The 21064-nt window shown below is 41.7% G+C and overlaps 3 protein-coding genes across 4 annotated transcripts in view; 2 read left to right on the top strand and 1 right to left on the bottom strand.

Moving 5' to 3' along the window:
- The window catches only part of GABARAPL2 (GABA type A receptor associated protein like 2), a 6747-nt gene extending 2865 nt beyond the window's left edge, over positions 1-3882 (bottom strand). The window contains exons 1-2 of the mRNA XM_085305693.1: positions 3702-3882; positions 3349-3404 (exon numbers count right to left, since the gene is read on the bottom strand). Of these exons, the coding sequence (XP_085161819.1) occupies positions 3349-3404; positions 3702-3735 (90 nt within the window). The 5' untranslated portion in view covers positions 3736-3882. The remainder of the gene's footprint in view (positions 1-3348; positions 3405-3701) is intronic.
- Positions 3883-4130: 248 nt separating this feature from the next.
- TMEM231 (transmembrane protein 231) lies at positions 4131-9619 on the top strand. Its single transcript, XM_085305691.1, has 7 exons — positions 4131-4307; positions 4381-4550; positions 5825-5953; positions 7391-7534; positions 7810-7891; positions 8025-8135; positions 9022-9619. Exons 1-7 carry the CDS (start codon positions 4166-4168, stop codon positions 9204-9206), a joined length of 963 nt encoding a protein of 320 aa, XP_085161817.1. The 5' UTR covers positions 4131-4165; the 3' UTR covers positions 9207-9619.
- A 64-nt stretch (positions 9620-9683) lies between these two features.
- Positions 9684-21064, top strand: part of LOC146595408 (carbohydrate sulfotransferase 5-like) — a 13340-nt gene continuing 1959 nt past the window's right edge. The window contains exon 1 of one of the 2 annotated variants that reach the window (XM_085305690.1): positions 9684-10214. The gene's annotated coding sequence lies outside the window, so the exon portion shown is untranslated. Of the gene's footprint in view, positions 10215-13083; positions 13164-21064 lie in introns of those variants that run through there. The other variant, XM_085305689.1, reaches the window with a different exon arrangement.

Genomic DNA, 21064 nt, shown 5'->3' with positions numbered 1-21064 from the left:
AAAGAAAAAAAGAAAAAAGAAGAAAAAGAAAAAAACCATCAACACTAAAGCAAAAATCAGTATTCAGGTAGACCAGAGGGAGTAGCACCAGCTTAGTCTGCCATATGATCTGCCGCTTCACCTACTGTTCGCAAGCCAGAGAGGCCAAAAGGGTGCCTCCATCTGTAGCATTCAACTATTTACTTTTCTTTCCCCCAGTCTTTTGCATTCATCCTTTCAGCATAACATACCATCACACAAAGTATAACTGTATATGAGAAACTATTGTCTTAGGTAGAGGCACATACATATCCTAGATAATTCAGTGCAGTACTGAAGCAGCATGATATATCAGAATAGAGACAAAACTCTGACAGAGCTGTAGTGTGAACTGTGGTAGCATAATGCAAGGTTCTAGTATGCCATAAACTGCATGGTCATTTGTTCACAGTGCTGCCCTTGATTTGACCCATTCTGCCTGGGTTTGTATAATTCATCCTGCAAATATTATTGACCTCCCACAGCCAGTCAACATGCATTTCTGCTAGACTCTATAATGCAATACGGGAGAGAAATGGAGCATGGCTGCAGTGCGCTCTGGAATACCACCTGGCCTGCCACTGATGTCAGCTGAACACTAGCTCATTAATGGAAACGTGCTGTGATGTGTCTTGTCTACATATCTCTGCAGGAACAATGTACGTATCTGCAATACATACAGCAATGTATGATTACAGACTCGGTTGTTTGGATGAAGTTACGTGATGACAGTAAAGCCATACAAACAAGGTGTAGGTTTTAGTTATACGTAAATGAGAGCCAGATGGTACTCCTACATACCCACCCTGGCCCTAGAAGCCATAAGAAAATAAAAAGAAAAAAACTACCACCCATCCTTATGCTGCCAGACTACAGGAGCTTGCCCCCCCCCCCGGCCTTTGTCTACACCAGGAGAGTTTGGGAAAAGAAAACATGTAGGGACCCAAGCAGAGATGCCTAGTGAAGATGATGCTTACAGCATCATGAGGCTTTTATATGCCATTTTGGAAAAAAAAAAAGGAAAAGACTGCCTATATCACTATTTTAGGGTATCTGCAAAATCAGTTTTGCAGGAACATACTGATTCTGTTTTCAGTGGAGACCAGAAATTTTTTTTAACGTGAATAATACTGAATATTCATAACTGCTCTCTAAGGCACATGATTTGTTCTTCCATGTTATTGCTGTCATGCTATGATTCACTAGATACTATTCTTTGTTTTGTGTTATGCTGCCCTGACATTAGAGTATCTTACTTTATACATTATAAAATTAAGTAATTGGGTAAAGGAAGGAAACAAAACCACATAAAAAAACTAACAAGAATGGGAGAAAGGAGAATTAAATACTACTTGTAGAAAGGACCTGATGCTCATCACCCCACACAGGCTAGGCCTTGAAGGAAAAAAAAAATGTAGCATGTGTAGGAAGGTAGGGCTGACAAGAGGTTCCGGTAGTTCTATTGCTTAGCTCTGCATTCCTCATTGCTGCAGCATACAGGTAACGCTCAAGTATATTTACAAAATACGCTATCTTATGATCTGGAGAGGATTCTCCTCATCTTTTCTTCAGTTTCCAGCAGCTCTGCCTATAGAAATACAGAAAGAGAGCATACTAGCTGGCCATTGTAATTTAATATGGTTGAATTTAGTAAAGAACACCAACAGCATCCTGAAAGGAATAGTCAGACCTTAACAACTGATAAATACTAATCATAATCCACAAGGCATTTTAGCTTCATGATGCAGAAACTGTCACAATTGGGAGTCTCAAGGCTGCTGGTGAACTGCTTTAGTAAAACTTACAGATGCCTTTAACCCTTTGTGCCACTTGATCCCCAGGCAAATTTAAAATAGCAGTGCTTAGGGAGCATGAATTTCTTCCAGCTCCCATTTTATTAATTTTAATGGTCCAGGCCAGAACAGCAGCAGGCTGTTCATAGGCTATTTCAGTGCATCTCAAGATGTTTGAGCCACAAAACCATCTTGAAATCCAGGTAGCCAGATACAGCTAAGAACTGTTGCGACAGTTTGACCTACGTCACCCTGGATGGAGACTATAATCTGGAAAGCAGAAAACAGGCATTAAGTCTGAAAACACTTTTGATTATTCAATGAGAAACTATATTTGGTAACAACTATTTTGTAAAAGATAGGTTGCTCAAATTGAAGCATCAAGCAAAAAATGTTTTATCTCCCCAGACAGAGCATCACACTGCAGTTGAGGATTTAATTCTTCTAGCCATTCATATGTTTTGTCCATTCCTGATATACTACCGTGTCATTCTGACACACACTACTAGTTCCCATGTCTCTCCTTTAAAGTTACGAAAAATATTCTGGAAATGGACAAATAGATACCTGTGAAGATGTACAGTTATTAGCATGCTACATGTATGAACTAGCCTGTAGGTGCAGAGGTAGTTAGCCAAGGAGAGAAAGGGAAGGATGGAATCAACTTGCCAGACTGCAATTGGAGAAGATGCTGCTGCTGCTGTCACTGAGCTAGGTCCAACTCAACAGTAGAGAAAGGCAAATGACAAGATAAGGTTAAAGGTTCTTCTCTGGACTGTTCTGTCTATTAGATTATTTATTTACCAAGAGATCAGATAGGAGTGGCACTAACTGGCATGTGGTCAGATGGGATGTGGGAAATTTTACTCACAAGCAGGTAAGTTGAGAACATGGACGTGTTGCTAGTTGTTACACAAGGTTGTGAAGTGCAGTCATTTCAATGACCGAAACATGATAAAAGGGGTTGTGTAGTGAAAAAGAGAAGTCATTCGCTAATTAGAAGGTAGGCAGGTAGGTATGTATTGCAGAAAAGAGGGTCACCACTTGCATGGCTCTTCATGGCAGGGCTTGCATGAGGGGAGTTCACCAAGATAAAACTGTTTAAAAGCATGGAACACACGAAGGAAAATCACCTGCCTCATGTAGCCATGACAGTGGATTGTAAAGACACAAAGAGGAAAGACACAAAGAGTTTACGATCTTGCTTGGGCTCAGACACAGAGTCTTCAAGCAGCTCAAGGCACAGGATCCTTGCTGAGACATAGCTAGTGTTAGAAGAAACCAAGACATTGATAAACGATAAATACGCCTGGAAAGAGTTCAGGAAGTCAGGTACTTGTTTACTTGCCAATACCCACTGGAGCAGAGGGAATGTTGGATTACTTAGGTACGTCTGGGGACACTTTAAACAGCTAAGGATACAGGAGGGAAGATGAATTTACTTGGTGGAATCTGGTCAAAGAAGAGGGAGCAGGATGTAAACAGCTTATCCACTCTTGTGTCTAAGTCCAGGGATGAGGCTGTCTTGGTTACTCACCGGAACACGATCAGGGTATTTGGCTCGGATTTTTGCCGACTCGATGCATCTGTGCTCTGTGAACAAAACTCGCAATTAGTCACTGCACGGTAACAGTAGGGCCGGCACTCTAGGCAGAGTGGGCAGCGCCTGCCGGGATGGGCGCCGCAGGGGCACAGGGCCATCTTCCCCTAGAGAGGTCCCCGGCTGCTCGAAGAGGCCATCTGCGGGCACTGCACCGCCTGTCGCAGGGTCCGCCCGGGTCACGACGAGCGGGCTCAGGGAGCCAGCCGGGGCCTAGAGAGCCGTGAAGCCCCGGCAGATGGCGGCTCAGGGCCGCCGGCAGGCAGCGGTTAGCCCGGGCCCGCTCTTACCCAGCGCATGGTCCTCCTTGAACATCCACTTCATGACGGGGCTGGGCTGGGCGGGAGCGGGGCCGGCGACGGCGGCGGGGCCCCTGCGCGGGCGGGCGGCGGCTCGTGCCGGGCCTGTCACAACAACAACAACAGCGGCCACGGCTCGGCAGGCGGGATTTCCGGCTCGCCGGTTCCCTAGCAACCACTCGAAACGCAGACCTTCCGGCTTGGGGGCGGGGCGGAGGGGCCGCCGCACCCGCACACACGGCCGCAGAGCGCGGGGCAGGGCTGCGCGGGGCCCCGCCCACGGCAGGCTTATGACGTCCTCGGCCCCGACGCGCGCGGTGCTTGCCGCTCCCCCCGGCCCGCCGCCAGGTATCGGCGCTGCTCATTGGCTAGAGCGCTCGCCCCGCCCACGGCGCTCCGCGTCCCCATAGGCGCGCCGCCCCGCGCCGCCCGCGGCCGTTGCCGGGGTGAGGGCCATGGCGGGCGTGGAGCTCTTCTCGCACCCCGCGTTCCGCACGCGCTACCGCGCCGGGCTCTGCTCCGCCGCGGCGCTGGCGCTGCTGCTCATCGGGGTGCTCACCTACGTGCCGCCGCTGCTGCTGGCCTACCGGAGCCACGGTGAGCGCCGCTCGACCCCGCGCGCGGCGCGGCGCGGCGCGGCGCTGAGGCCTCGCGCTGTCTCTGCCCGCAGGTTTCTGGCTGAAGCAGAGCGCGTATCGGGAGCAGCCCGCCGTGCGGTTCCGCTACGAGGTGCTCTTCGTGGCCACCACTGGGCCCGAGCCGGGCGGCTTCTTGGCGTGGAGCACCTTCCCGGCGTTCAACCGGCTGCAGGAGGAGCGGCTGCGCGTCCCGCTCCTGACGGTGGGCCTGGCCGGTCGGGCCCGGGGCGGAGCGGGCCTTAGAGGCGCCGGGAGAGCGGCGGTGGCGCTGCCGCTGGCCCTGCGTGCGCTGTCAGGCTCCTCTGAGAAGGCTTCGGGCCTCAGTGCACGAAGGGCAGTCGGACAGTCCAGTTTTACACCCTCCTTGCCCCATGATGCCTGGCATGAGCAGATCCATTTATTTTCCCCAATGTGTGTGTTTTAATACCTGTATAGCGTGTCGTGCTCTGAAGGTTGCAAGTTTGGCTATTATCCCCTAGTTCTGAAGGAGGATATATGGCTAGATTCTGCCTTACACTCTTCAGCCTCTTTAGCCTGGAGAAGTGAAGACTGAGGGGGGGGGGATCTTATCAATGTCTATAAGCACCTGAAGGGAGGGTGTCAAGGGGATGGGGACAAACTCTTCAGTTGCCTCATGTGACAGGACAAGAGGCAATGGGCAAAAACAACCACAGGAAGTTCTGCCTGAACGTCAGGGGGAATTTCTTTGCTGTGACAGAGCACTGGAACAGGTTGCCCGGAGAGGTTGCGGAGTCTCTTCTCTGGAGATATTCAAGGCCTGCCTGGATGCAACCCTGTCTAACATGCTCTAGGTGGCCCTGCTTGAGCAGGGAGGTGGGACTAGATGATCTGCAGAGGTCCCTTCCAACCTCGTCAATTCTGTGATCCTTCTGGGGTTCAACATGGGCAGTGTATTTGTCTGTGATACCTCTGCTATGTGAGCAAAAGGCTGAAGTTCTGGGCATTGTGTTGCTGAGTGCTACAGAAGCACGGTGAGTCTTGGCTCTCAACCAGGAATCTTGCAAAGCAACAGCCACACGGATGGTTTTAAAGGCAACTTGTAATGGTGCTGTATTGTGCAGGCTGAAGGCAAGGGGCAGAATCATGACCATCAGTCACATGTTGCTAGAGGATGTAGTAGAAGATCCAGCACTAAAGCATACTTTGTGGCATGCAAAGGAGATCATCAGAATGGCACAGAGCAGAAGAGTCTCTGAAGAATCTGACAAGCTTTCCCTTTCTGGGGAGCATTTCAAGCATTATATAACAAACTTAATAATGCAGACCTCTTGCTTGTCTCTAGTGCCCTGGTGTCTTTAAAGTCAAGCAGCTTTTCGTTGTTTTCCTGAGTATGTAGCTTATTTGCTTTAAGGATTTTTAGTATGTTGTGGAAATCTGAGTATTGCATTTTTAAACAGTTTTGCTTTTCTTTTAAAAGGTAAGAGCGTCCGTTAAAGCTCCTATTGCTTCTTTTAGACTAGAGAAGAAGACAAAAATCAAGATGGTAAAATGGATCAATTATATTTTAAATTGGAGCTTCCTCTACAATCTACAGAACATGTAGTCGGTGTTCAGATGATTCTCGTCTTTTCCTACCAGCTTCATGTGAGCATTTTTTTGTTTTATTTTTAGTGACACTTGAGCCCAGTGTAATATTCCAGTAGCAGTTATACAAAGGATAAAATAACTCTTACACATTTGAAATTGGTGTGCAAAAGATTTAGTTTACTAACAAATACTTAATTTTCTTCCATATTGTCTGATAATAGAGTAGTTTAGGTCTTTGATAGTTTGGTTCTGTTTTATGTTTTGATGTGCTCTATCTTTTTTTTTTTTTTTTTTTTTTTTTGTGTGTGTGTGCGCGTGCTTTTGGGGGCTGTAGTGCAGCATAGGCGTACAGATAGACAGAGATGTACAACAGTGTTTGAGTGGGATGACGGCAGCATATCTCCAAGAATATTTTAGGAAGCAGAAGGGTGTGCATTTTTTGTGTACTGCTGTATACTTGACATTAACAGCCAGTTTTCTGAAATGGAGGGGCAAATACCACGGCAGTTTAAGACTCTGTTTTGTTCATTTAGCAATTCTTGAGCTAATAGTGATGATCTACCAAGTTCTTCTGTTTCTCATAGATGTGAGGGTGAAGAAGGTGTTGTAGGGAGCCTGGAAGATGCAGTTCTTGTCCTGCAGGGAGGCTGGAGGATGCAATAGCCACAGAAGAATTTTCTTTCTCTCAAGTGGCAATGAGAGTGTTGAAAACTTGGTTCCATTAATAGCTAAAGCAGTGGGTGAAACACTAATGTACAGAAACCCCATGGATGCATCTGAAAGGAGCAATATCGACAACAGAAAGTTTTGCTAGAAAGTTGAGGGTTAGTTTAGCCAACGTGCTTTAGCTCATTGCAGATGGACAATGCAATGCAAGCATAGCTGTGTAAAATACATAGTGGTGTAAAATACATTCTTAAACCTCTGAGGCTCTGAGAAAAGACTCAATAGACCTAATTTTATGCATGGAAGTCTTTGGTCAGTGATTAATATCATACGGAAAGTTCCAATACTCTCATTGCCTTTGTTTTACAATAAATATTAAAATTTTCTTTTGAGTTGAGGGGTCAGTGAGGGCTGAGGAACTTCCTTGCTTGGCCCTTATTGCAGGGCAGGAATCCTTAGCTGGCTTTGAGAGTTGGGTTTTTTTGTTTTGTTTTTAAGTGTATCTTTCCTAAATGTGTTTAATCATTTTGTTGCTTTTCACATGTTATGGCATGTCCAATCTCTTTGTCATTAGCCATGTTGTTGAACTTCAATGAATGACCTGTGGAATATTGTTTATAAAGTTGATTAACAAGTAACATCACCTGCTTAGTATATATGTTAACATATATTAAATTAACATATATTTGATGCTCCCTTATCTAGAATAATGTGATGATCTGAAACTTGGGAATGTGTAAAATCAAATCTGTGCAGAAAATCTATAGATACAAAGGGATAGAAAAGTTTGTTTTCCTAAATTCTCTTCTCTCATGTTCACTATTTCAGAGAATGTCGACATTTGTGATGCAGAGCATGGCTTTCCTTCAGTTTTTTTCTCCTCTACCAGGGTCTCACCTCTATGTGAATGGAGACCTGAAATTGAACCAGAGGCAATTACTTAACCATTGTGGACTGGATACCAGATACAATGTGAGAAAACTTTTTTTTTTCCCTTCTCTTTCTAATTTCTCCTCTTTATTTTTGAAGCACCATAGATGGCACTCTAATTACTTATGTCCAGAGCACAGAGTGGACCCTAGAACTTCTGAACTGATGCTTCCTTAGAAGATATTCTTCTGTTGAGATGTTCAGTCTGATGTTTACATGTATGTCTTTAAAGGCATGATTACTTTGCATAACAAGCTCAGTAGAATTGCTTTCTTGATGAGCAGACAAATAATGCAGGTATCTCCCTGTGGTAACAGGTGTCTGTGATCAATGGCACAAGTCCTTTTGCAAGTGACTATGATCTAACAAACATCATTGCAGCATATCAAGATAGAAACGGTAAGCTTGAATGTATAACTGTTAATTGCAGGACAGCAGTAGTCAGCATATTAGCAGCTGTTTTGTGAGGATTTGAGTTCTGTATTAGGAGTGAAAAAACCCTTGACCTGGATATTTTCTTTATTTATTTTAGTAACAACAGTCTTATCATATCCCAACCCTGTCTGGATGATTGGAAGAGCAGCAGATACACCATTTATCATTAATGCCACTATTCACTACCCAGTGGAAGTTATTTTATATCCTTTGTAAACTGTGACATAATTGGATAGCATTATGCAGTCCTTAAAACACAGGCCAAATGAACAAGACTATCCTTTCTTCTAAACTTATTACTAAACTCTTCCTTTATTAACTAACTACATACTGTAGTTTCAGAGTTGTCTGAATACCTGTTTGTCCCTCCGTTGCACACACTTCCATAGCTATCCCTCTGTGTGCACCATCTGGATGGTTCTGCTTGAACAACTGCTTACTGCCTTTCTCTAGCAGGAGCATGTATTGATTTTCAGCCCTGCTAAACTGGCCTTTAAGTCAATTAATTAGTAATTCAGAGTAAATATCCTCTGTAAATCTGGTTTTGGTTGAGCACCTGCAGTCCCAGTCTGTCAAGGATGCCACTGACAAAACGTGATATTACATTTTCTATCCTAAAACAAGTCATTCAAAATCTGTGTGTGAGGTAAGCTCACCAGCTATTACTCCCTGCATTGGCCCTGGCAAATCTGTTACGCGCGCAGAAAGAGTGGAAATTTTTACTCCAATGTTAATTCTTTGTTCATTACATTCTTTACTCAGTTTCTCAAATGAAAAGAAGCCTATGTTTAGAAGAAACCATATAGAGCACATCTCTTATCAGGTTTGCTTACCTGTCTACTTTTTGATGACCAGGGACAAAATAGATGCTTTCCACAAAACTAATTCAGGTGTTTTGAACAGATGTTTTGCTGCAACTTCTGTTGCATATTGCAATAAAAAGCTTTTTGAAGTTTCCATACCTCAAAGTGTTTTCAGTTGGCACACAAACTGATGTCTAATCGATTCTGTTTTGCCTCAGTTCTTCTGTTTAGTTGCTGTGTGGTAGTATCGGAAGCTTCTCAATTAATGTTCCTTGACTTTCTTTAAATATCAGCCAGGATTTTGGGAAATGATTAAATTTGCCTGGATCCAATATGTCAGCATCCTACTTATCTTTGTCTGGGTGTTTGGTAGGATTAAAATATTTGTGTTCCAGAATCAGGTGTTGACTACAACTCCAATATCACCAGTTCTGCCAGAGTCTCCAGTATTGACCTACAAACAGCACCAGTCCTGAGGAAATGTTTGAAAAAAAAAATAAAGAAATGCAGTACAAAGATACATATCTGCTTTTATTCTTTATACACTTCGTATAAAGTTTTTATCTTAAGTAGTATATTCTGCATATTTTTGGTTCTTGCTTTGACAGTAATCCCCTCTCCTTTTTCTTTTCCTTATATCTATTCATTCATAAACTTCTATGGGAACACTGCTTTGGGACTGACATTTTAAATATTTCGGAGAGTTAAAGAACAGCTGGTTACTTATTCCCACAAATAGGATTGTGTTTCAAAAACTTGTAGAAACAAATCAGACGTTGCTTTTGAATGATCTTAGTCTAGTTAAACCACAAAGACTGAAAATGTATGCTAACAATAGCAATATAAAGCATTTTTGCTGTCTTGTAAATAAATTAGCTGTTGAATTTAACAGACTGAGTTCTGTTGCCTGCTTGTATGTGCATTCATTTGTTCTGTGAAAGGAAAGAAGCCAGTGAGAAGGTGTGTTGGGCGGGGGGGAATCAAGGATGAGATGGGATTAGAGCTACGCTTCTCTAACTGGTGGCTATACATGCTTACCAATTTAGTTATTAAATTGGATGATAGATAAAGTCAAGGTTGATGTGAGAAACTGGGTTGTGGGTAATAGTATCTGGAAGAGTTAGGTAGTCATTTGTCATTGGTATTGTTACTGTAGCAGTAGACCATAACTGTGGATCCAGAATAATAAAACAGAGAAGCTTAGTGTTTGATTTTTTTTTTTTTAACAACAACAATAAAACCACTTAACAATAAAATACCAGTGAAACTTTAGCATTTTGAAGCAAATGAAAAGTTACTTTCAGAATTTACATGACTTACAGTTCAGATCAAAATTAAATCAATTATAATCACATAGTGTGCCATTGTTCAGAAAGACCATATCCTTCATTCCTGAAGAAAAACTGATTAGTTAACTTTATTTTCTCTTTCTAGGCTAAACTTCTATGCCGCACAAACTTAAAAGGAAAAGCAACAAAATTTAAGTAAGTTTTCAGTTTTGTATTTAAGAGTTAATCCTAGCAAAGAGTGTTAGGGAAGGAAAGAAGTCTAAGGCAATTCTAGATGACAGTTAACAAAAAAGATCAGTGTCTCTGGTTTTCTTGAACTCTTAAGACATGGTTCAGCTGTAAAATGTGGAAGAATAATTTGAATGGCAGAACTCTTATCTTCTGGGCATGGCCCTATGAAATTGAATGTTTTACTACTTTGAAGATGTGCCTGCTCTTTTTTTTTTCCCCTTCTCCCCTTAAAACAGCTTTCTTTGAACTTCTGTTTCAACTTATTTCAAACTTCACAGTCTTGCAACTTGTGTTTCTTCCAGCCATTATGTGCTAGATGAACTCTAACCTATTCTTCAATGTAAATGAAATATTAATGTGAGGTAGAGGGATAGTGTAGTGATTATCACATCTGCTTTACATGCTGAAGGTTGTGAGTTCAAGTCCTGGGGAACCGACACAGGAAATCTTTGGGAGGCTGGACTAGATGATCTCTATAGGTCCCTTCCAACCTTGCTGATTCTGTGATATGTTGGCTATTCAACACACTGCTGTGCTTGTGAAATTTATGTACTTGCATGCGAGTTGTGAAATATTTTAAGGAGCATTCACTGCATATAGCTTCTTGGTATGAAGCCTCCAGTTTGCCTTTTGATTTTTGAATTTTGTCCCTGACAGCTTAGAGCATCAGACTGCACAGTGTCTAAGCAACTGTCTACTGCTTTTTAGTGTTTCAAGGCACTACTTAGGGTAAATGAAGGAGCCTGTGAGCTTGATTCTGCAATATCTTAAGCTGATGTACATTAGGTCTGCTGTAGTCCCTTGCAGTGCTGTTGGTGCTTGTGTGAGTTAACTCGGGGAACTCATGATGATGATGAACTCTATCAAATATAGTCACTTTGTATTCAGAGAGATAATTTATTTGAAATAACTTGGTAGGTGTCTGCACAAGCCTTAGACTTGGTATAAGCAAGGGATGGCAATCTCAGGGGTTGCTATAGAACCCCATCTTAGGCGTTTGAGCTGTTCTACTCCTACAAAAATAGGATTTGTAACAGCCCAACAAATTGAGCAGAAACCTGCTGGAGTAAGCAACTGGAATGTGAGAGAGGCTAATGCCAGAAAACAACAGTCATAATAGTGGACCCCATTATCCCTCTCCTGTTTTCATTCCTCTCCTGATGTTTCATTGCATACTGAGTTATGATAAAAGAGACTTCTCTGAGATAGAGTTCACTGAATGCACATGAGATGAAAAATGGTGGAATAGATCCGGTTTAGGAAGTGTAGAAAAAAAAATCTTAAATTCTGTTTTCTTTCAGGAATAAGAAAGCTGGAAAAGATCATCTACAGTAATTCAAAAAGAGAACTATGTAAATTAAAAGGAGCAACCAAAAACAATTAAATGGTTGCAGATGGCATGGAACTGTTTAAGTAAAACCTAAAGCAATCTCTCTGTTTTCTTCTTTTGAGAAAAGAGCATTTCACTACTGGGACTGAAAAGTGAAAGTGGTGTAAAAGCAGTAAGGGAAAATGGGACAATAGGAAGGAAAAAGCTGTTTGGAGTACCTTTGTTGTGGTAACTTCCTGGATCACCTTTATACTGAACATCATTCTCGGCAGGTGTGCCTCAAACTGACATGTTAGTTAAGCAGTATTTAAGTGGGTAAAATTTATAGGCTGTGAAAATCTTCTCAAGGATTTATGAATGGGTAAAAGATACAAAATAATAGGAAGCATCAGCTTTCACAATAGAAGGAAGCAACTGAGACATCTGGATTGCATTTGTAGCTGTACCAATAAAGGTGGGGTGAATAATGAGATGATAATCTTCAGACAAGAATATGTGACTGCACATGCTTGGAGAGCCATTTTCTGTAAGTGGCTAGGTAATAAAAATGGTAGATGAAGTCTGATGCCTGTAGCAGCAAGTTGAAGTACCAGGAAAATATACTTAGCTGTGAATCTACTATAGCTAGCATTAATGTACCTTTAAGAAGCAGGAGTTAGTCTTGGAAGGATCTTTATGAGACTCTTAAGTTCCTTTGGCTTGCCAAACAACAGTGAGTGCAAATGCAGTTGCAATTCAACACTGTGGCTAGTAGAGCTGCTGTGTGCTGGTATCCCAGAGAGTAAGCTGACTGATGTTGAGTGAGGAAGGACAGAGGAATGTCAAAAATAAGACTTCTGGAATTGTTTCTATGAGAGAAAAAGTAAGCAGAGGCTAAAAAGTCAAAAAGTACTGTTCCATCCTGTACCTAAGTAAAACTGGAAGCAAAAATGCTTGGAATGCTAAGAGTCTGCCTCAGAAATTGTTCAAATGTTAATACCAAAAGCTGTGGAGGCTGACTGTTTAAAAAGAAAACCAAAATACCTGACACTGCATCCATTTCTTAACTAGTCAGGCAACGTGTTTGTGGCCCTATGGCCCCTTTCATACTTGTGACCAGTTGGCGTTAGGCCCCGTGGTCGGCCGGGACGGTGCAGCCCCCAATCTTTGCAGGACCCGCCGGGGGCTGCGAGCGGGGCGGCCGGGCCGGGGAGCCGAACAGGGAGCGGGGCGGGCGGCTGCGGAGCTCCGCGGCGAAGCCGGGGGTGGACGGGGCGGAACGGACTGCGGGAAACGTGCGGGCTGTGACGGCGCTCCGGCCGCTGCGGCGGGCCAGCTCCGGGGAGGCTCTCGGGACCGTCCCGGCCTCTCGCCCGGGGCGCCGCCGGGCTCGCAGGGGGCTGCGCGGGCTGCCGGCGGGGCGGGCCGGGGCGGGCGGCCCCTGCCCGGCGGCGCCCCTGCCCGGGGATGCTCTGGGGGCGCGGGGCGGATCGGCTCCTTCCCGGGCTCCTCCCGCTGCCTCGGCGCCGCGGCCACGTCTGAAAGCGGCTCATTGTCTCCGCGGGAGCTCGGAGCCGCGGTAGCGCCGGGAGCGCGGCGGGAAGGTACGGCCGGGCCGGGCCGGGTCGGGCCGGGGGGCGCCTGCTCCGCGTCTCGGCTGCGGTCCTGAGCGGCAGGCGGGCAGGTAGCGGCACCCCGCGCGAAGACAGACAGACCTTTATTTCGTTATTTAGGAAAGGCGCTTATTATCATTTGCACTGCCCTTCAGGGCATGTTTTTAATCTGTTTGCAGACGCCCGTACTCTTGCCGGTAAATTAGCGGTACCGCCGGCACGGTGGGCCCAGGTTCCGACTGTCCCCGCTCCTGAGCCGGCCTTCTCTTAGCTGCAGTCAGTTATTGGTAAAGCTATTGAAAAACTGGCCATTTTTCTNCCCCCCCCCCCCCCGAGAATATGGCTGAATTGAGTTAAAGTGGTTTTGTTTGCTGGAATTAGTAAAGTAGGTACTGTAGAGAGAACATTTCCTGTCATTCCAGGAAATCCCTTCTGGGGTCTAATGATCTCTGCCATACCCATTATTTGTTTCTAGGTGAATGCGAAATATATGATAAAATAATTTATCATCAGTTCTTAGGTATAACATTTGCCTCAGTGGGGGCACTGTGCAGCACCCGTCAGCACGTACACATTCAGACTGTTTCAATTCTGACACTATTGTACTACTGCAGGCAATTTCTGAAAGAAGTGAATAACATTCAGTCACTGTAACTCTGTCATCCCATTTTCACTATCCTTAAAAATAGTCAAAATTCTCTATAGAAACTGCAACGGAGCATATCTCGTCTGTTGCACACTAGTATTTCTAGTAGCTGAAAACATTTTGTGATCCTTTCAGCTGTACTGCACGAAGAAATCAGCATTGTAGGGCTATGCCTTGACAATGTCTTTTGTTCAAGTTGGATGAATCTAACTACTGTAATTCTGAACTTTTTTGGCTACAAAGATATAAAGAAAAACCTCAAAGCTCAAAATCTTTTATGTATAACTTTCCTGATCTTATCGTGAAATCTATGGTACATTTCATTGTATTATAAAATAATTAAGCTTGATGTGCAGATACTTCAACTGGAAGTGACTCCTCTGATCTCATTTTCCACTAAATTGTAAAAAGAAGGATTTTTTCCAAAGCTAAATCAACACTATCAGCCGAATTGATGATATAACGTAAGAATTCAGGATATCGGATTATAGTACTGTTTACAGCAATTTTATTACTTCCATTACCATTTCCCTGTTAGTTAAAAATAATTAAGTGGGCGGTTCTTTCCACTATGTAGCAGTAGAACAACTATTAGAAATATCTTTAACTCTCTCTGAGGCATCAATAGTTGCAGCATGTACTTTCTAAACTAACTTTTATTTCCTGTTGAAAGCTAATCCAACTAATGTTGGCAATATAGTAAGCTTCTGTCCTGTGAAAGCTGTGTCATATCTAGTTGTGGATGAATACTGGGAAAAAAAAAAAAAACAAAAAACAAAAAAAAAACCCACTTTTGTCAGCCAAGTGATTTCTAGTAAGAATTATTGGTAATATTATTGTGCATTTTTCTTGCACCTACTGTGTCACTACTGCATGTTCACATAGAAGCTATTCCAGTGGTGTTTTTATTTTACTTGTATTATATATGTAAAGTTCCATTACTGAGACATCTTAAGTCCGGTCTATCCTGAGCAAACTTCTCTGTAAGGTACAGCAGATCTTCTGATGATTCATAAATCATAAAATGCTCTTTTTATCAAAACATGTACAAACATTTTCCTATTAATTCTAGACAATGCATGATGCCATCAACTTTTTCACAGTCAGTATTGAAGTGCACCTTGGCCAGTTGTAAGTACATAAATAATGCTTATATTAAACTCCAATGATTGCTCTGATAGCATTTAGTGTGTGACAAGCATATGAGAGGACATCATTTACAGCTATCAAAAGGCTGAGCTTACAATATAGTACTAGGTATTAATTTTTCAGTAGAATAGACTCATCCTGAAAAGGTTTCAAATTTTTATTTTTGTATGTTGTGGAATTTGAAGTAATTGCTACATAATCTATAAAGAGATTTGGGATTTTTGGCTTTAGAAGTGCTGCATAAATATTAAAAAAAAGTTTTAAATGAAAGTATGCTGGATTTTTTCTCAGATGCAAAGTGGCTAGGGAAAACTTTGTTAAAGATAGCTAAGATTCAGTTGCTCAGAAGACCTTCTGCAAGGGGAGCAGGTATTTGTAATTCTCTCAGTTTTCAGTTCTTTGCTTCATTCCAGCCAGATTTTTCAGTCTTTGAGCAACAGACCCAAACCTGTTTGTTCTGAAGGAGTCTTTCATCTCTGTCTTTGTCCTGACCTCAAAGAGAGCCCATGTTTCTTTCCAGCTCTAATGTGAGGCACTCTCTTTCTGCAGTCCTTTCAGTATCCCAAAACAAATGAGCAGCATACTAGCAGGATCTCTGTCTCTCTCTCTCTCTCTCTCTCTCTCTCTCTTTTTTTTTTTTTTTTTTATTTTTTAGTTTTTTTTTTTTTTTTTTTTTTATATACTAGATCTCTTCAAGTTGAGTTCTGTACTGAAAAGGTTACTCAACAATTATGCTCAGTGCTGAACTGCAAAGATATGATTGCTTGACTCCATCATTCCTTGTTTTATGCAACAAATACATAAGAATCCATAAAATTAGGAGCTAAATGATCATCCTGTGCACAAGTTATTTCTTCTCTTCACCATTTTTTTTTCTGCCATCTTGGATCTGAAAATTTTCGTGTTTATATAGTGAGTTTTCTGGAGTTGGTACTGCTGCTCACTGTATATCAGAACAGTATTTAGTACCTTACAGGTTAAAAGTATGCAACCTGTGGTACTGTGTCCACTCTTTTGGGAAACAGTAGCAGATATTAGTGTACCTGCAGCTCAGCTTTCCATCACAGCAAGTTTAAGTGATGAAGAAAATCATCACTTTGTTATTTGCTTTGTATAATTAGTTTTGTTTGCACAGTATATAAGAACAGTCATTCTGAGACAGACCCAGGCTTCATCTAGTCCAGGATCTTGTTTCCAATATTAGCCCTAGGCAGACAAACCCAGTGACTGATCTTGACTCATGATTGTCACTTAAAACATCCATGCAGAGGATTTTCAGATTATATTCTGAACATTTGCATTATGTTCTGAAAAAATCATTCTGCTCCAAGAATTCATTAAAATTAAAGACTTAAATATTCTGCTGTTTGCCAGAGCTCTCCCAAAGAAATGCTGTCAAAAAAAAAAAAAAAAAAAAAAAAAAAAAAAAAAAAAAAAAAAAAAAAGTAGTAACACTGTTTCTGTTATTAACATCATTTATATTTAGGAATATCATTTTGTATCAAAGTATGTATTGTGATACCAGCAAGTATGATGATTCTTTAAACTTCTCAGTTGAGAGATATGCAAGGTTTTGGAGTGCTTCAAGAGACAACAGGACATCCCTCTCAATCTTTATTTCTGCCTCTTCTAGCTCCCTCACCACTCCTCTGGCCTTGAGGGTCAGCGAGGAGCTGTTTGCTAGAGGTGTTGGTCACTGAGATGGCAGCTGAGGTGGCTGCAATGCTTGGATGTCCAGCTCCTCTGCTGCCTCTCCCTCTGTCCTGCAGATTTTCATGCTACCTGCCTGCTGTAGTCCTCGAGCTGGTGCAGCCACAGGAGACTGCTGCTGGCAAGCAAGGCAGGGAGAAAGGCAAGCAGCAGGCAGGAGTAGGCTCTTTCCCCTTCCGAGAGGGACTGATGGGCAGGGAGTGCAGCTGAGCTCTGGGTAGGGTGCAGGGCACAGGCAGAACAAGAGGCGAGGCAATGCAGAGCAAGTCACAGACTACTGTTTTGTCTAGTAACTTTAATAAAGTTTTGGCATATTAACTTTCCGCGCTAAAAGAGCAAGCTTGCCTAACAGCACCCTCTGGTGAGTCCTGCAATGAAATAAACCAAGGATCAGAAGGAGTAGCCTGCATCACAAGATGCTGTCCCCCACAACTGAGGCAGTTACGTCATGTAATCTAATCAGTAAATTTATAAAAAATATCTTCTTACCAGAGATGCAGATTCATTTGTAAGAACCTGAGTTGTTTCTCTCTAAAGTCTAATAGTTTATTTAGCTTTCTGGATACAATTCTAACTCTTAAACCCTAGGGAAACTGAAATTTTAGGAAGGAAGGAAAGAAATCTTCACTGGGACAAGCAGGAGAGTTTTGCAAAATGGAAGATGTTAAAAGGAGCACAATCTTTCAAAGATTTTGAAGAATTTCAAACTTTCACCTCTTTTCTCTTCAAAAACAGTGCAAAATTTAGTAGCTTGCAGGATGCATACAACAAACTCCTTTCTGAACTCACTGAGGCAATGACAACAATCGATGAACTGAAACTCAAAGAGGTAGACTCACCACAAGAAGAAATCTTGGGGAAGGGATGGGATAATGTATCTAGGATCAAATTCAAGCATAACGTAATTGTCATTTCTTCTACCTAACCTAGCATGCAACACAGTATGTTCTGAAAAAGAGATTAGCATTGCAATTTCAGATTTTTTAGTAATGTGGAAGTGACAATAACGACGAGGCTTACAACCCCTAGACTATGCTTGCAGTTAGGAGAAGTAAGCACTGGGTAAAAGTGAGATAAAGAGATTGGCCGTTTGCTATAGCTTACTCTCTCCCCTTCCTGTGCAGTCCAGGTAATGACTGTGAAAAAATACCTAAAATCAAAAATATATATATAATATTTAAATAAATATAAATATATATATATAAAATATATATAAAATAAATATTTTATATAGAAATATGTATTTAACATATTTATGATCAGTCAATTCAGCTAACATTTGTTAAAAATCATGAAAGAGCTTGGCAAGGTACAATATTACACACTAAGGGAGTGGAGGCTTAAACCAGTTTGAAAGCACCTTAACTAAAGAATGCAATTGCAAATGTTTAAAGGATATTTACATGAAAATAAAATTACACATACCCATTAAGAGACCTGTGGAAATAAAAGGCATTACTTATAGAGAAAATTCAGCAAATTGGATGTGTACTTGGCCTCATGCACTGAAATACTCCAGGATAATATTCTTATAGATGGTGCATTTTGTTTTGTAATTTTTCTAATTCGTGTGTGTGTGTGTGTGTGTGTGTGTGTGTGTGATGCCTGCATGTATGCACATTCCTTAAAAACAACCTAAGTTTCCCAAAACGCTAAAGGATGGAGCTTGCATACTGAAAATGTAATCTAGTCAATGCTTTATTTCTATATCATGCTTTTTCTTGTAGTTTATATTGCACTGAAGAGATTCTTAGCTACCATCATTTTATATACTATTTGTAGTGCTTATGTTGGGTGTATTGGTTCAGACAGAAAGTATGGGTTAATACTGCTGTTAGCTAGTTTTTCTTTGGGACAGTATTATCTGCAACAGTGCTTACAAGGAGGTTGAAGCAAGGATAAATCCAAAAAACAGTCAAGGCAGATGTGAAATTAAAAAAAAAAGACCCTTGATCTGACATAAAGGTTTCTGCTACATTCTCTACCACTCCTACCCTGGCCCCGTAAGGCGCAAAGAACAGGTAGTATTTGCATTTCAGCAGAGGGATCTTGATTATGGTGAAGCAGCAGTTCCATGTAGTTAAAGCAGAAACATATTAATTCTTTTGAAAAGCATTATTGGATCTCTAAAAGAGACTGACAGTGTACTCGGTCTGCATCCACTCTGGCCAAAATTTGGCAGAATCTGTGGGTGCTGCCCAGACACCATTGCCAGAGCAGAAAGAAAGACCAGACTACTTTTCTCATGCCTGTCTGTCTGCACATGTTAGTACTATTTGAGTGAATGTATTGTCTTTTAAAAAGGTATGCTCTTTTTGTAGCTAATGAAGCTAGCCCGGAAAAATAAGATTGTTTATGAGCACTCTGTTGTACTTGTTATTTTGCAGTCACCTCCTCAGACAGAAATATAGAAATAATGGCTATGTACTTTTTCCCACATTTTGCTACGGGAAAAAAATAGCATCTGGAAGTGAACAATATAGATTACTAACAGCGTAATTCAGTATTTTGATATGACATGAGAATTTTAGCAGCTTGATGAAAAATATGGGAGTTTTAATTTATTTTTTTTTATTTAGTTTGCTTATTTTACAGTACTGGTGTTGATTCATGTCTTTAGCTGTGTTCGTTTGTACTCTGTAAGCTTGGCAGTTAGTCACATACTTCTGTAATGTGAGCAGTGATTCAGCAGGCTAAAGAGATCTGTCATAGGGGAAACGTAACCTAACTCCACTTGAAAGGTCCTGTAAATGAATTACATGCCATGATTGTGCAGTAGGTGGACAAAAGGTCTAATGCTGATAATTTAAAGACCTACATGTGCAACTCAGGCTGTATTCCATTGGCAGCCGTCGTCAGGGATTCCTCCTCTTTCCCATCTCTGCATTTTTCCTCCCTTCTTTGTACCAGTTCCAGCACTGGTCTATGCTGTGCTGAGTTGTCTTGAGGCTAAAAATCTACACTTATTAAAAAGAAGTGAGTATTTTCTTCTGAGTTGACAGACTGAAACAGCTTAACAAAGTATCTGATAAGCATTAAGACTATGCAAGGGAGGGGGTGGCATGGGTGTTATGGAAGCTGCACAGACTTGGGGGGGGGCACAGGTCTCATCCTGAGAGATGCTTTTGCAGTCTTATATCATGTATATTTGTGCAGAGTTGCTGAAAATGTGGAACCACTGGGGAAAAGGGCCCTGCCTCAATAGGCAGCACAGCCCCAAAAATCTAGCAGTGACCATAGCCTTACAGATAAATGAATGCTATAGTTAAGCTAAAGAAATGGAACATTATAAGGTGAAGTAGAGAGCATAATAAAACTTAGTAAAAAGCCTTTTTTTTTAAGATGAATAAATCTAAACTAGAGCGGATAAAAACAGTATACCATACATACAATGGATGGTACTTCAGGATAAAAAGGTTCTTCTTGTTTGCTTGACTTTCCCTGCTCTATGACAATGAAGTTCAGAGGCTTATATTGACTCCTTTTTGCTACTCAGCTCATACTTTTTATTTTTTTCTTCTCTTTTTTTGGCTTAGAAACAAAAGGTTAGTAACAAAATTGTATCATGTTCATTTAAGATGCTGAGAATATGTTTCTCAATGTCTTGATGTGATATTTAGGTATCAGAAAGAGCTGAAACTGCCCATTTCTACCATCTCTTTTATTTGAGCACTTCTTTCAGCTTCTGGTACTTTTGAATAATGTTTTTCATGTTCATGAGGCTAGTGCTAAGAACTTAGTAATGCATTTATTGTGTCAAATGGTTTGTTCCATATCCACTAGTCTGTATGGTTTACTTTAAATGGAATACAGAGTGTGTTAATGTATTAACAAGAAAACTGCCTAAATGCAGTTAGATGGCAAATGCTTATACACAAAACTCTTAAGCTGATCTTCATAGATGAAAGATCTTATTTCCATTGTACTGTGCCTATTGACTTAGACTGTCTACAACAGCAATCTGCAAAAGTCAGAGCACCTACCTAAGAAGCAGGTGCCTCAAACTGCTAGTAAAAAGTTGTGAGGTGTGCATGTGGCTTAACTTTGGCTTCAAAGTACGACATAACTCCTGTTGGGATTGGCTTACAAGCAGATAATTCCTTATATGCAAACTAAGCAAACTCAGAGCAGTCAATTGTGGGGTTTATGTGTTCCAGCCCAAAGACACACTCCACCAGCATATTCAGTATAACATCTACGTACAGGTGCTGTTTCAGGTTTTCACCCATCTTTTGCAAAATTGAAAATAGTGGGTTGTGCACAGCCAGCAGGTAGTGTAGTGCCTTACTTTCACTGCAGAGAACAGTTCTCACATTTGATAAGAGGATGATTTTTATTTCAGTAGCCACAGTTAATAATGTTGCTGTCTTTTTTTTTTTTTTTTTTT

The sequence above is a fragment of the Rhea americana genome, unplaced genomic scaffold, assembly GCF_003343005.1.
Source record: "Rhea americana isolate MKP2758 unplaced genomic scaffold, rheAme1 scaffold_226, whole genome shotgun sequence".
Lineage (NCBI taxonomy): Eukaryota > Metazoa > Chordata > Aves > Rheiformes > Rheidae > Rhea > Rhea americana.
This window is presented reverse-complemented; position numbering and strand designations above follow the sequence as displayed.

What these genes read in the sequence shown, in the direction of transcription:
- TMEM231 (XM_085305691.1), top strand. Translation starts at nt 4,166, where the DNA reads ATGGCGGGCGTGGAGCTCTTCTCGCACCCCGCGTTCCGCACGCGCTAC. An exon ending in GCTGGCCTACCGGAGCCACG is followed by an intron (nt 4,308 to 4,380) that starts GTGAGCGCCGCT and finishes CTCTGCCCGCAG; the next exon opens with GTTTCTGGCTGAAGCAGAGC. An exon ending in TGCGCGTCCCGCTCCTGACG is followed by an intron (nt 4,551 to 5,824) that starts GTGGGCCTGGCC and finishes TGCTTCTTTTAG; the next exon opens with ACTAGAGAAGAAGACAAAAA.